This window comes from Chiloscyllium punctatum, chromosome 38, assembly GCF_047496795.1.
Source record: "Chiloscyllium punctatum isolate Juve2018m chromosome 38, sChiPun1.3, whole genome shotgun sequence".
NCBI classification, from domain to species: domain Eukaryota; kingdom Metazoa; phylum Chordata; class Chondrichthyes; order Orectolobiformes; family Hemiscylliidae; genus Chiloscyllium; species Chiloscyllium punctatum.
In genome coordinates, this window is record NC_092776.1 from 43,248,035 (window position 1) to 43,262,834 (window position 14,800).

At 38.2% G+C, this 14,800-nt stretch overlaps 1 protein-coding gene across 4 annotated transcripts in view; it reads left to right on the forward strand.

Moving 5' to 3' along the window:
- The window catches only part of btaf1 (BTAF1 RNA polymerase II, B-TFIID transcription factor-associated), a 130,758-nt gene that overhangs the window by 73,054 nt on the left and 42,904 nt on the right, over nt 1-14,800 (forward strand). For all 4 annotated transcript variants that reach the window (XM_072557718.1, XM_072557719.1, XM_072557720.1 and 1 more), the window contains exons 10-18: nt 4,253-4,348; nt 5,065-5,241; nt 5,381-5,521; nt 9,084-9,208; nt 10,013-10,133; nt 10,259-10,363; nt 12,366-12,515; nt 13,181-13,323; nt 13,948-14,122. In XM_072557718.1, the coding sequence (XP_072413819.1) occupies nt 4,253-4,348; nt 5,065-5,241; nt 5,381-5,521; nt 9,084-9,208; nt 10,013-10,133; nt 10,259-10,363; nt 12,366-12,515; nt 13,181-13,323; nt 13,948-14,122 (1,233 nt within the window). The remainder of the gene's footprint in view (nt 1-4,252; nt 4,349-5,064; nt 5,242-5,380; nt 5,522-9,083; nt 9,209-10,012; nt 10,134-10,258; nt 10,364-12,365; nt 12,516-13,180; nt 13,324-13,947; nt 14,123-14,800) is intronic.

Consider the following 14,800-nt stretch of genomic DNA (forward strand, 5'->3'; position numbering starts at 1 on the left):
TGGATATCCAATCCCTCTAAACCTCCATCCGCCATAACCAGGGCCTCCAAGCCCTCAGTTTTTTCCTCTCCAGACGCCCCCAACAGTACCCTTCCACCGACTCTCTCATTCGTTTGGCCGAACTGGTCCTCACCCTTAACAATTTCTCCTTTGAATCCTCCCACTTCCTCCAGACTAAAAGAGTAGCCATGGGCATACATATGGGCCCCAGCTATGCCTGTCTCTTTGTTGGCTACGTAGAACAGTTGATCTTCTGTAATTACACCGGAACCACTCCCCACCTCTTCCTCCGCTACATTGATGACTGCATTGGCGCCACCTTGTGCTCTCGCGAGGAGGTTGAGCAATTCATCAACTTCACCAACACATTTCACCCTGACCTTAAATTTACCTGGACCATCTCTGACACCTCCCTCCCCTTCCTGGACCTCTCCATCTCCATTAATGACGACCGACTTGACACTGACATTTTTTGCAAACCCACCAACTCACACAGCTACCTGGATTACACCTCTTCCCACCCTACCTCTTGCAAAAATGCCATCCTGTATTCCCAATTCCTCCACCTCCGCTGTATCTGCTCCCAGGAGGACCAGTTCCACCACAGAACACACCAGATGGCCTCCTTTTTTAGAGACCGCAATTTCCCTTCCCACGTGATTAAAGATGCCCTGCAACGCATCTCGATCACATCCCACACCTCTGCCCTCAGACCCCACTCCTCCAACCGTAACAAGGACAGAACGCCCCTGGTGCTCACCTTCCACCCTACCAACCTTCACATAAACCAAATCATCCACCGACATTTCCGCCACCTCCAAAAAGACCCCACCACCAGGGATATATTTCCCTCCCCACCCCTTTCCGCCTTCCGCAAGGACCGTTCCCTCCGTGACTACCTGGTCAGGTCCACGCCCCCCTACAACCCACCCTCCTATCCTGGCACCTTCCCCTGCCACCGCAGGAACTGTAAAACCTGCATCCACACCTCCTCCCTCACCTCTGTCCGAGGCCCTAAAGGAGCCTTCCACATCCATCACAGTTTTACCTGCACATCCACTAATATCATTTATTGTATCCGTTGCTCCCGATGCAGTCTCCTGTACATTGAGGAGACTGGGCACTTCCTAGCAGAGCGCTTTAGGGAACATCTCCGGGACACCTGCACCAATCAACCACACCGCCCCGTGACCCAACATTTCTACTCCCCCCTCCCACTCTGCCGAGGACATGGAGGTTCCTGGGCCTCCTTCGCCGCCGCTTCCTCACCACCAGACGCCTGGAGGAAGAACGCCTCATCTTCCGCCTCGGAACACTTCAACCCCAGGGCATCAATGTGGACTTCAACAGTTTCCTCATTTCCCCTTCCCCCACCTCACCCTAGTTCCAAACGTCCAGCTCAGCACTGTCCCCATGACTTGTCCTACCTGCCTATCTCCTTTTCCACCTATCCACTCCACCCTCTCCTCCCTGACCTATCACCTTCATCCCCTCCCCATTCACCTATTGTACTCTATGCTACTTTCTCCCCACCCCCACCCTCCTCTAGTTTATCTCTCCAAGCTTCAGGCTCTCTGCCTTTATTCCTGATGAAGGGCTTTTGCCCAAAACGTTGATTTCGCTGCTCCTTGGATGCTGCCTGAACTGCTATGCTCTTCCAGCACCACTAATCCAGAATCTGGTTTCCAGCATCGGCAGTCATTGTCCCTTTTGTCACCATAACGCCATGATATTGTGAAGCTCTGCGTTTAAGTTTTGTTCCATATTGTTCTGAGGCTTTGTTTCAGTGTATGGTTATTCACTGACACCTTTACTTACACTTTCCCATTCATCAGGACTCCTGCTGCAGAATCTCCCATTTGCCTATTAAAGGATCTTTCTCCAGAATTTTTGGTGCAGGAGTCATTTTTGTGCCCACTACACCAGGTCAGATTTATACAGTCCGTTTCCATTTTGATTATAGACATAAGAATTTAACTGGGAAATACAAAAATTATGGCCAAGTATATAACTTAAAATTCGAAACTGTTATCTACATGCACTTCTCCAGTTATTCCATGACCTCTAGGGTGGCACGGTGGCTCAGTGGTTAGCATTGCTGCCTCACAGTACCAGGGTCCCAGGTTTGATTCCAGCCTCGGGCGACTGTCTGTGTGGAGTTTGCACATGCTCCCCATGTCTGTGTGGGTTTCCTCCCACAGTCCAGAGATGTGCAGGTCAGGTGAATTGGCCATGCTAAATTGCCCATTGTGCTAGGTGCATTAGTCAGAGGGAAATGGGTCTGGGTGGGTCACTCCTCAGCGGGTTGGTGTGGACTGGTTGGGTCAAAGGGCCTGTTTCCACACTGTAGGGAATCTAATCTAATCACTCTAACCTCAATTCATCTAAAGACTCTATTTGGTCTTAACTCTGCATGAGATCAGCTAATATCTAATTATAAATTGTAATGAAAAGTATGTAATTTGTATGTTCATATCGCTTCAGAGTTTTGATTTCACGTGAGTATTGGTTATTTTCTTTGAAAGGTTAAAAAAATCAGTTCTTTCCACAACCATGACCTAATCCAATACTTAGTAGACACAAACTTTGAAACATTTTATACAAATTGCTAAGCTATATGCAAAAGAGAAATGATACCCAAGTTTGATGGTTGTAAAATAGTTGATGGGCACAATGCAGTTTTGGCCAGAGAAATATAATGCAGAAATGCAAGTGCACAGATAATTTAAAGGCAATAATGTAAAAGATAGGACTGTAAAATGAATACAAAAGAAGTGGAGAGGTTTTGAGTTTTTTAAGAAGACATCGTTAGACCTTGGTTGCCATTGTATTTATTATTGTCTGGATGTAAGACTCTAGGTGGAATGAAAGAATTGTTTTTTTGAGGAATGCATTGTTTTAACCATTTAAAATCATTTAAAATAGGTAGCCATTTTATAAAGTTTCCTGTGATTAGTAAACTGCAGAAGTGCTGCCAGGAAGATTTCAGGAAGATTTCAGTTGCTTTGTCTGTTCTCTGCCAAGAGGGGGCTCTGCAAACATGCTATGAAAAAAGGCATGCTGAGAGATAGTAAAGTTATTTTTGAGTGAGAATGTAATTTATTCAATATATTTTATAATCTTACGGTAACAGTTTTATTTAATTCCCAGGAAGATTGATTATCCCAGCAATTTTTAAATGTGATTTCACACTGCACTGTCTTTGGCTCTGTGCTATGTCCATCTAAGTGTGAGATGCTGACTGATGGAAATGATGTAGGAAATTCTCAGAATTGTGTCTTGAAGTCATGGTCCATAACTATGTTATAGCTTTTGTGTTAAGCAATGCCTCAGTTACCTGATGCTTAACATAACAGTTCTTTCTTTTTAAAAAAAAAGTCAAATGTTGTCTTGCCTATGAATTTTGAAAAAAAAAATTATTGGTTGTATGAGAGTACTAGTTTATCAGGGTGCAATGTTTGAACCTGTGCACATTTCAATGATTTCTGTCACTCAAATATGTATATTTATGCCCTTTCTGCAGACAAGTATGTTTTCCACTAATCTCAGACTAAATTTGATACGATGTTGGTTTTCTCTAGAGCTATGATTAATGCAGTTTCACTTTCCCCTGAGTGACAAAGTCCTGTGCCTCTCCCTTCTACTTCAGATAGCAGAGCCATTAACTCAAGGGAATACCAACCCCCTGTTTCTTTGACTTAATCAAATAAATCCCACAAGATAATTGGGTACATAAAGTATGAAAATCTTTAAAGCTATAATTTATAGTGTTAATCAATGGAATCCCCTAAGGAATAGTTTAAAATAGATATGGCAAAGATTTGAGAGCACAGGTTACTGGGTAATCAAATTGTGTAAAAACTCTGATTAGTGAGCATTAAGGCTAAGCTTCAGAACTTAGTGGACTCCCCAGAACATTGAAATATTGGAGGTATCATTTCCCTTCAAATCAAATAATTTCATTCGCTGTTCAGTAAAATTTGTTTTTGAAACCTTTATGTTTTGTATTAAACCTTAATACAATCTTTACAACTGTTAATTTGTTCCAACTGCTGACAAAATCCATTCATGCCTTTTTCATCTCTTGCACCAAAACCTTATTATAACAATAACATGGAACTTGTGCAAATTAATGTTTCCAATACCAAAACCCTTGTTTGTATTAATATGAAGGTCAGGAAGAACTTTTGATCACCCATGTTGTTGCTTATTTTGTGAAGTCTACACTAGGTCTTAACTTTCTAATTTTCAGATTGAACAACAACACCAGGAATGGCTAGAGGATTTGGCTATTCGTCTACTTTGTGTGTTTGCACTGGACAGATTTGGAGATTTTGTTTCTGATGAAGTAAGTGTTCTGCTGTTAAACTTTAGGTCGGAGGGAACAGTTTTAGTGTTAAAGCAGTCGTATACATGACAGTATCACATGAAAGTCCAAAAGGCATGAACATGTTAAATCTATTATTTTCAAAAGAAGTTGTTTAATAGTTATTCTTTATAAAAGCCTTTGCGCAATGTAAATAGCTAGTACATCCTAAATATAGTTCACAGTACATAAAATATTGTTAACGCAATATAGAAAGCTTTGTGTCCCAACTTATATACTGTGTATAAGTGTTTATTTCAAGTTATTCTTGATTACTGGAATATTTTACATTTAGAAGCACACTTTCCTTTCTAATTAAAGAATGCTAACTTTGAGCATTAAAACTACTAGTGGTGCTTTTAGTAAGATTTGTATGTTCTGAGCAAGATAGGTGGTCCTGCAGCTACAATGGATGCCAGACTACGAGACTGCAGCTCAGATCAGTTGTGCATTGTAATTTAGCTTTACAGATTTATTACAAACTCCCTACCTTTTGAAGAAGAAAAAAGTACTGTTCAGGGAGGGTGCAATTCCCTGTCTGATCAAGCACATAATCACACAGATTATCTGTTTGAGCAATAGCTTTAATGTCCAATGAAATCTCCTTTTGGGATCAACTATCTCAGTATCTCAATGGACTTAACTGGGTGGGTGGAAGTGAGGAATATATAAAAACATATGAATATTTTGTCTTAAAGGTTGTGGCACCTGTACGCGAAACTTGTGCTCAAACACTTGGAGTTGTGTTGAAGTACATGAATGAGAGGGGGGTGCATGGAACTGTAGCTGTTTTACTAAGATTGCTGGCACAGGAACAGTGGGAAGTGAGACATGGTGGACTTCTAGGAATAAAATACGCTTTGGCAGTTCGGCAGGTAAGTTGTAACAATTTACTGGTTTCTGCAAAATTTGCAGTAATTTAGAAATAAATCTTAAACAGTATTTATTCTTTGGATTTGTACATATTTTGATTCATGTGAAATGACAGTAGTAAGTATTTGTACTTTACTGTAGGACTTGATTGAGACATTGTTACCAAAAGTCCTTCCTACTATAGTTGATGGTTTGCAAGACTTGGATGATGACGTCCGTGCAGTAGCAGCAGCTGCACTTGTACCAGTCGTGGAAAATCTTGTACAACTTCAAGCATCTGAGGTTAGTACAAAATCTTCTGTAAGCATAGCATATTCTTAAGGTAGAAACAAGTCTGAGAAAAGAACTTGAAGCTGAGTGGCTTTGTTTTAGATTTGCAACCTCATGTGTGGGCCTGCAGTTCCACAGATGCAAACAGACCTTGAGCACTTTATCAAGGTATTATTGTCCACCTACAAGCTTTTGATTTTGAGGAATTAGAAAACTGTTTTTTTGTGTCTGCAATTAATTAACTCAATTCAGAGCAGGGACTGAACCTGAAGAATTCCTGCTCAGATCTATAGTCTCAGTACTTCCCACTTCATTGGCTACATAGTTACTTGTAAAGTTGCAGTGCAGTTAATTTAATCCACTTGCTGTATATTGATAGGTAATAAGGCTGGTTGAAATTGCTGTGAATATAGCAAACCAGTCCAATTCTAGTGGAAGTACACATTCTTTTGGACATATTGATTGATGCAGTAGTTCACATGTCTCTTGTTTGCAGAATCTTGCTTATAGTTGTTCTGTTTTTACACACCTCTAACATTCCTACTTTAAATTGTCACCTCTAGATAGTGGGCAAGGTTTCTGTAACTTCCTCATGGTTTAGCTCAATCCTGCTTCAATGGTGGTGATGTAATACCTCAGTTTTGCACTTTCCAGTTGCACTGCAATTCCTATAGCCAATTCTACTTCTCTGTTCCCCAAATTTGTGTTTTCTATTTAATTTTAAATAGTGTTCAAATAAAGTAGCATATAAAATAAGAATTGAATGTTGACAATTAGGTGAGAACTGAGCCGTATCTTGCATTTATCCCTAGTTCACAAGACTACGAGAGGTCGAAATCAGAGGATAAAATCTATTCTAGTGGTATTTTCTAAACGATATAGTTTTTTTATTTTTGAATTATAATAACCCTAAATATTAGAAACTGTATTAAACTGTGTACTTTCCTCATTCAAGTTTGGGAGTTTTATCAATTCACTTTTGTAAGCAAACAAGACCTTTAAACAGCTGGTTCAATCCTGATTACCACCTTTTTTTTATTGATGAATACAACATGTACAGGTGTTAATTAGTGTTGTGAAACACGAGTTGAAAGCTAAGGGCAGCAGGCATACAGAGAAATATCTCTTAAGATGGATAGAGATTGGCATAAAATGAAGGAGACAAGTAGTTCCGTAAACCAGTCATGTGATCAGATGTGAAAGTTGACCCTCTCAGCATCCTGTAAAGCTCTCAGAATAACCTTGTTAACCTGGAACCTTATTTCATATCCTGTTTGGGATCACATTTTTTTTCCCCCATAGTGGTACATGATGCAACCCATTCATTCTGCTGCTTTAGTTTTAATTCCATCAGAATGGTGGTGCTCAGGATTGCTTCCATGACACAGATGTTTTTATGTGGACTGGTTATTAGTCTGAGTTATAAAACCCTTGAAGAAGCACCACAAAATGTGATGATCTAGTTGAGAAGCATTCCATATTATTGGCCATTAACATCCAGTAGTCCAAAATCAGAAATCATTTCTCCACAGGCTGTCTTGAATAGGGATTGACCCCATAATCCTGGATCCTGGACCCCATAATCCTGGATCCTGGACATGTTAAATAAAGCTACACTGTATAAATTGAAAAGCATGGTGCTGACAAAAGCACAACAGGTGAGGCAGCATCTGAGCTGCAGGCAAGTCAGCGTTTCAGGATGAAGGACTTACATCTGAAACATCAATGTCCTGCTCTTTGGATGTTGCTTGGCCTGCTGTGCTTTTGTCAGTGCCACGCTCTTTGACTCTGACGCTCCATCATCTGCAGTCCTCATTTTCTCCTACACTGTATAAGCAGTCATAAATTTTTTTTTACTGAAACACATACTATTGAGTTATGCTACAGATTATTTGTTGGCACTGATTAAATTTCATTTTCCAAGAAATTTCATGCATTAAAGTTATCCAAATTGATTTTTGTGACTTCATATTCTGTTTACCATTTCCTTTTACTTTGTTTCTCCTTCTTAAGTTCTCAGTTTTCAGAGTTGGGCTATTTTCGCTTTCTGTATTTTGGGAAAGCAAATCTTAGCAAGACTTATACACTTAATGGTAAGGTCCTAGGGAGTGCTGCTGAACAAAGAGACTTCTGAGTACAGGTTCATAGCTCCTTGAAAGTGGAGTCGCAGCTAGATAGGATAGTGAAGAAGACATTTGGTATGCAATCCTTTATTGGTCAGAATATTGAGTACAAGAGTTGGGGGATAACGTTGCGGCTGTACAGGACATTGGCTAGGCCACTGTTGGAATATTGCATGCATTTCTGGTCTACTGCCTATCGGAAAGATGTTGTGAAACTTGAAAGGATTCAGAAAAGATTTACAAGGATGTTGCCAGGGTTGGAGGATTTGAGCTACAGGGAGAGGCTGAACAGGCTGGGGCCGTTTTCCCTGGAGCGTCAGAAGCTAAGGGGTGACCTTGTAGAGGTTTACAAAATCATGAGGGGCATGGATAGGATAAATAGACAAAGTCTTTTCCTGGGGTGGGGGTGTCTAGAACTAGAGGGCATATGATTAGGGTGAGAGGGGAAAGATATAAAAGGGACCTAAGGGGCAACGTTTTCATGCAGAGGGTGGTACGTGTATGGAATGAGCTGCCAGAGAAAGTGGTGGAGGCTGGTACAATTGCAACATTTAAGAGGCATTTGGATGGGTATATGAATAGGAAGGGTTTAGAGGGATATGGGCCGGGTACTGGCAGGTGGGACTACATTGGGTTGGGACATCTGATCGGCATGAACGTGTTAGACCGAAGGGTCCGTTTCCATGCTGTACATCTCTATGACTCTATTTTGAGGCATTCAAGGTAAACTTGTTGTCATTTTTCTCTTTTTCCATCCCTCTTCAATGATTTTAAAACATTGTATCAGTCAATTAGTATCACAGATTTTTTTTTTCACTGTGTTTCTCAGCATTGAAATAGCAAAACATCAGATTTGACTTCTAAAGCGTTTTTTTTAATTTAACGGACGGCACATTACTCACATTTTTCCTCTAATAATTATACTTCTGGATGTATTCACAAAACATGTTGCGATAGATTGAAGATCATCAACATGGTCTCAAGTGTTTTTCTCATTTGAGAATTTAGTGATGAAAGAAGAAGTTTCAAGTTTATAGTTATTGTTAACTCAGGTACCAGTAGTTATGTTGTTCAATCTTTGATATTTCTCTGTATCTGAATATTTGCATTTAGCTAGTATTGTCTTTTCTATTGCACAATTCCACTCAGTCAATACTTATTTCATAAGAATCAAAAGATTTAAATTGTTACAACCTTTTCTTTTTAAAGCTACAAGTTCTACTATAGATTGCCATCCTAGCCAGTACATTCTTGTCTTCTCAGTCCAATCCAGTTATATTGTGAATTTTAACAGGAAAGGTTGCATATGGTCCCTCTAATTGTGATTACATTATCCAGTTGTGTTGAAAATTCCTAATGTAAACTTTTAATTTTTGCATTCCTCAGTTTATTATTATTAACTATGTGGAACACTTTGCTATTGTTCACTTTTTGCATTTTCGTATTGCTAGGTGCCTTTTATTGTCAATACTTTATGGGATGCACTTTTGGAATTGGATGATCTTACAGCTTCTACTAACAGCATCATGACCCTGTTGTCATCACTATTGACATATAGTCAAATTCAACAGTACAGGTAACTACTTAAATTTTAATGCTACTGAGCAATCTTGTGAAAATATTTTTTCTATTAGATGTATTATCTGAAATTCACTTGAGATTTATTCTTTCCTTCATGTTTACCATCTAATTCTTTTTTCTATGTTCTTGCACAGATCATATAATTTTACAAATGAAACAAGTCAATCCACAATACCTGTTCTAACTCTCAAAGATACACTGTCCCAATCTGTTGTCTTTTTGCTAGACCATCTTAATTATTTTCTTTCTTTACCAAATAATTTATTCACTTCCTGTTTGAGCATTAATAAAGTCCACTTCCAACACTGCTTTTGTTAGTGCATTTCATGTTCTAACAACTTCCAGCAAAAATAAATCCTAAGGAGTGAAGAGTTGAAAAAAAAATCAAATTCTAATAATGGGGTTGGGTGTCTTTAGTTGTGGAGAGAGAATGAATAGAAACTGTGGCTCTCTTAATCGCAGCAGGCAGCATTTAATAGGTGGGATTGAAGTATCCAAAAACAATTGAAATCAATTTTCTTGTTCTTCATTGAATAACCTCCTGATGGTCAATAATAGGAGCTTACTAAATGCTGAAGTATAAATACAAACCTGAATCCTACCATTGCACACATTGGGATGTCTGTGTCTCCTATAAGCACAAATTCAATCATGAACTTTATCAAATTCTTAAATATGACAAATATTGTCATAAATGCAATCACTATTGCACATACTTTTAAATATTACTAAATGTCATGTTGCATGAAACATTTAGATTTTTTTTCTCTTAAAACTGCAATTTGTTTTAAATTACCAGTACCCAGCAATCACTTACAGTTTTGGTTCCTCGGGTTTGGCCATTTTTACGTCACACTATTTCTTCTGTTCGGAAAGCAGCTTTGGAAACTTTATTCACTCTTCTATCTACACGAGATCAAGTATGTATTTTTATACTGAGGTGTAAAGTATGCAACTGATGCCATTTTCTGTATCAATTTAAAAATTATAGCAAAAGAATGGTTAATATGTAAAGCATTTGGAAATAATTGTTTTCATGTTTTAGAGCTGTGTAATGTGGTTGACACCAATTCTACAAGATGTATTGAGACATATATACCAATCGTGTATTTTGGAAAGCAATCAAGAAATTTTGGAACTTATTCAAAAGGTACCTTGTTCTTCAATTCAGTAATCATTGTTAACATAAGAATTTGTTAAACATTTTTAACGTTTTTAGTATTTTTGTTGATAAAAAATACTTCTGACTTCGGGCTAAAACAATTAAAATTGATTTTAATTGTGGGAACTGGTCTATCTTTATTTTTTATATGTTATAAATTGTTTAGATATAATTTATTGAGCAATTTTTGAAGAACTGTTTGGTTACTGATTACTCTAAAATCTCTCCTTTATTGGCATTTGAATCATGTGATGATCACACAAGGTATAAATTTTTTGATGTGATCAATTTGAAGTGTGAATCTGCTCACATTTTCATCTTTTATCGAAACTTACACTGAGTGATTGCAAAGTTAGTCTGAGGGCTCTTGTGGACACGATCATAGCATCCCTACCCCTAAACCAGGAGACCTGTGTTCACTTCCCACCTGCTCCAGAGGTGTGTAGTAATAATGCTGAGCAGGTTAATTAGAAAATATCTACAAGGTTATCTGGTAAGTAGGGAACAAAGTCATCCTGTTGTGTAACTGAATACTTTCCTGGGTTAGTGTTTGTCTAAAGATTAGTCTACAAGTTCTTAGATTCGTGCCCATTCCTTCAACAACTATTTTAACAGAAACGTTATAACTGCTTCATTGAATAACGTAGATGTTGTAAAAACTACTGCTTTTTAATGGTATCAGAACCAAGCATGTGGCTATCTCAAGAATGTTGCATGACAGTCCTAAAAATAATGTTATAATTTTTGCAAACGTAACAGTCCTGGGACCAGAGGATTGAAAGAATGCATGGCACTTCAATAAGTTAGGGTGATTTTACTTATTGATAGTAAGTTAGGGAAACTAGCATTGATATCCAATTTTAAAATCTGATCTTATTTATGTTGAACTTAACAGAATTAGATCAAAATATTGATCCTCCAAACTCCTCATATTTATCTTTGTTTTATGACCAGGTAAGGAGGAATGAATCTGCTCCCTTCTCCTCAGTTTGTTGCATCAAAGATTTAAGTTCTTCTTAAACACAAAGCTGCACCTTTCCCCAGTTAAAATACAATCAGTTATTTTCACCAGAAACAATAAAGAGCCAATTACATGGTTTTCTTGAGTGAAGGAACAATTTTGTTACATGCCAACCCCAAGAAAAACGATAAAGATACAATTCCACATGGGTCCCACATACACAGACACATGTACATTTGTAGATTCAAAGTGAAAAGGGGACAGTGTTCAGTGTTAAGTAAGGGAAAGGATTATACAATTTAGAAGCCTTCGGGTGTCATTGAGAAGTATGGTTTTTGCTTGAGAGCACAGTTTATTTTTTGGTGTCTAGGACCATCAGCAGTAGCAGTTATGCTTGAGTTCTCAACGTCCTGATGTTTCTTTCCAATCAATAATGTCAATGTGCACTTTTTCTATTTCAGAGAGAGAAAGTGTCCTCAAACTGTGTTTGATGGGTGCATCCTTCCTTTCATCTTCTGTCTGCCAAAGCAGCCCCTTAAAATATAAGCTTATTTATGTGTTCTGTGTTGGTATAAATTTGTTTTTAGGCTTGTTAATTGTAGGTAAAGTTCCATCTTCCAATATGTGAACATCTTCATAGGCTGCAAATAAAAATAGAAGATGAGAATCTTTTGACACCTCCCTGGGAGTTGCTGGCTGATATCATGGCATTAAGTAATCATTATCACTATTTTTAGTCAGTGATTTTTTCCCCTTCTTTAGAAACCATTTCAGCCCCAGGTTCCAAATCAAAAAATTGAATTCAAAGCTCAGTATTTCATATCTAAAGATTTAAATTGCAACAACTTTCTCTTTTTAAGGCTACAAGTTCTTTTGATCATATTTTATATCATGACTGATGTAACAGCCTAGGCTCAATCATTTTTTTTAAACTTTGATTTTTGTTACGTTTTTATTTTTAATCTGGAAAGGTGCCAAGGCCAGAAGTTTTGATATACCAACCTAACGCATTTTTTATCTTGTATTTAGGTGTGGTTGGAGCTATTGAATAAAGCCCCTATTCAGTACATTGTTGCTGCTGCTTGCCCTTGGATGGGAGCTTGGTTATGTTTAATGATGCAACCTTCTCATTTACCAATTGATTCAAATATGCTACTGGAGATTAAGTCCAAATCAAAGGTAATTTTCTTGTATTAATTAAGAGTCCACACCCTTCACCAAGAACAAAGTAAGCTGAGCATTCTCACCAGAAAGCTAAACTGTGCTCAGTGGTTAGCACTGTTGCCTCACTGCGCCAGGGACCCGGGTTTGATTCCAGCCTCGGGCGACTGTCTGTGTGAAGTTTGCACACACTCAATGTGAAACTGGTGCTCCGGTTTCCTCCCACAATCCATAAGATGTGCTGGTTAGGTGAATTGACCATGCTAAATTGCCAAGTCAGGGATAAATAGAAGATAGGGGAACGGGTCTGGTTGGATTACTCTTCGGAGCGTTGGTGTGGAGTTGTTGGGCCGAAGGATCTGTTGCCATACTGTAGGAATCTAATTAATAAAAAAAGTAGTGTTGAAGGAACTTCTAGAATTAAAAGGTAATGTGGTGTTGATTTTGACGCTAAATACATATAACTTGATAACTTCTAAATTTGATTTAGTCTTCAAAAATTAATAATAGACACATAATTCATCTACATCTACTTGTACTGCATGTAAAGATATTAGTACTTGTTACTAACCTAGGAATTACCTATTAATATTTCACTAATTTCATTCGATCAGTGTACATTTAAAAATGTCAACATTTGTTAGTAATTTATTGTGTTCACCTGTTTTTTTTGTGTGATATAGGAAAAATCTTGCAGTAAACATCGACAAGGTCAAGCTCAAACCAAAGAGGTGAGGCAAGAATATATTGCTGGCTCAGACACCATTAATGAGGATCAAGCTACCAGAGATTATGTTGTAACTAGGACACGCCTAAAGGCAGCTAGGTAAAGTAAGACTTTAAATCAGTACTGTTAACTGTTTTATTTGAGTTTCATACGATACATCAATCTTTTTAATAGCCTTATCTCTCTAATAAATTCAATAGAGATATTGATTTGTGTGAGAAAACTGAGCGCAGTCAAACTGATTTGTTTCAGTTTAGAAATCTGTCACTCCCAGCTTTATAAGTGGGAGTACTGCCGTTGCAAAGCATTTGCAGAGATAGTAGTTTCACAGGAATGTGAAATTTCTTTCCTGTGCTTGTAAGTTTTTTTTAACAAAAACATTACATATCTGTTGCAAAATTTACATCTTTTCCACACTTCTATTGCATTTCCAAAGAATTTTCAGTCTAATTAATTTTGTTTTTGATTTGTAATTAACTTTTGAGTTAAGCTAGGAAAGCAAATGAAACTGGGAGACAATGTTTACAATTATTCATCAATTTGGGTCTCATGATGAGAATTGGGACCTTAACTTGGTGAAGCCAGTTTCATATTATCAAATGATCGTAGGTTATTTTAAAGTTCTTCTGAAGTAAGGCTTCTCTGCCCTAAATAAGAACTAAGGATTACCTGTTTGATCATAACTGTATCATGTAACACTTTTTTAATCTTCTTGTTCTAAAGATTGCTCGGAGCCCTCTGCTGTTCCTTGTGTGAGCCAAGTGTGAACTTCATCAGCCAAGAAGTGAAACCAGCTGAGTCACTAGCTCAATTATTATTATTTCATTTAAATTCTAAATCTGCGCTGCAGAGAATTGCTGTTGCATTAGTAATTTCTGAATGGGCTACACTGCGAAAGGTATGGAGTTTATATAACTGTTAAGAATTTTAGATCTGCTTCTCTCCTCTCTCTTTGTTGCCTGATAGTTTAAAGCAGTTTTGGATTTTAACCATAATACCTCCTGTTACAAGTTACATAGGAGACACTAGATACACCCTTTTCCCTCAAGACATTGAGTGGTGCTACGGTGGCTCAGTGGTTAGCACTGCTGCCTCGCACCACCAAGGACCCGGGTTCAATTCCGGCCTCTGGCGACTGTGTAGAGTTTGCATGTTCCCCCAGTGTCTGCATGGGTTTCCTCTGGGTGTTCCAGTTTCCTCCCACAATCCAAATACGTGCAGGTTAGGTGAATTGGCTGTGCTAAATTGCCCATAGTGTTCAAGGATGTATAGGTTAGGTGCATGAGACAGTGGTAAATGTACGGCAATGGGTCTGCGTGGGATACTGTTTGAAGAGTCAGGGTAGACTTGTTTGGCTGAAGGACCTGTTTCCACACAAGTAGGGATTCTAATTCTAAGATCTGGATGTCACACTCCAAGTTTGTATTGGCCTACATGCTGTGAACAAAATATATTTTAAGTGAATTTTTCATCTTAATTTCATTGTATTTTACCAAACCTTTCATTAAGCCTTTCTGTCTTCAGACTCCTTATTTTCTGTTCAGTCTTGAAACTTTGCTTTCGTATCTTGATCTAC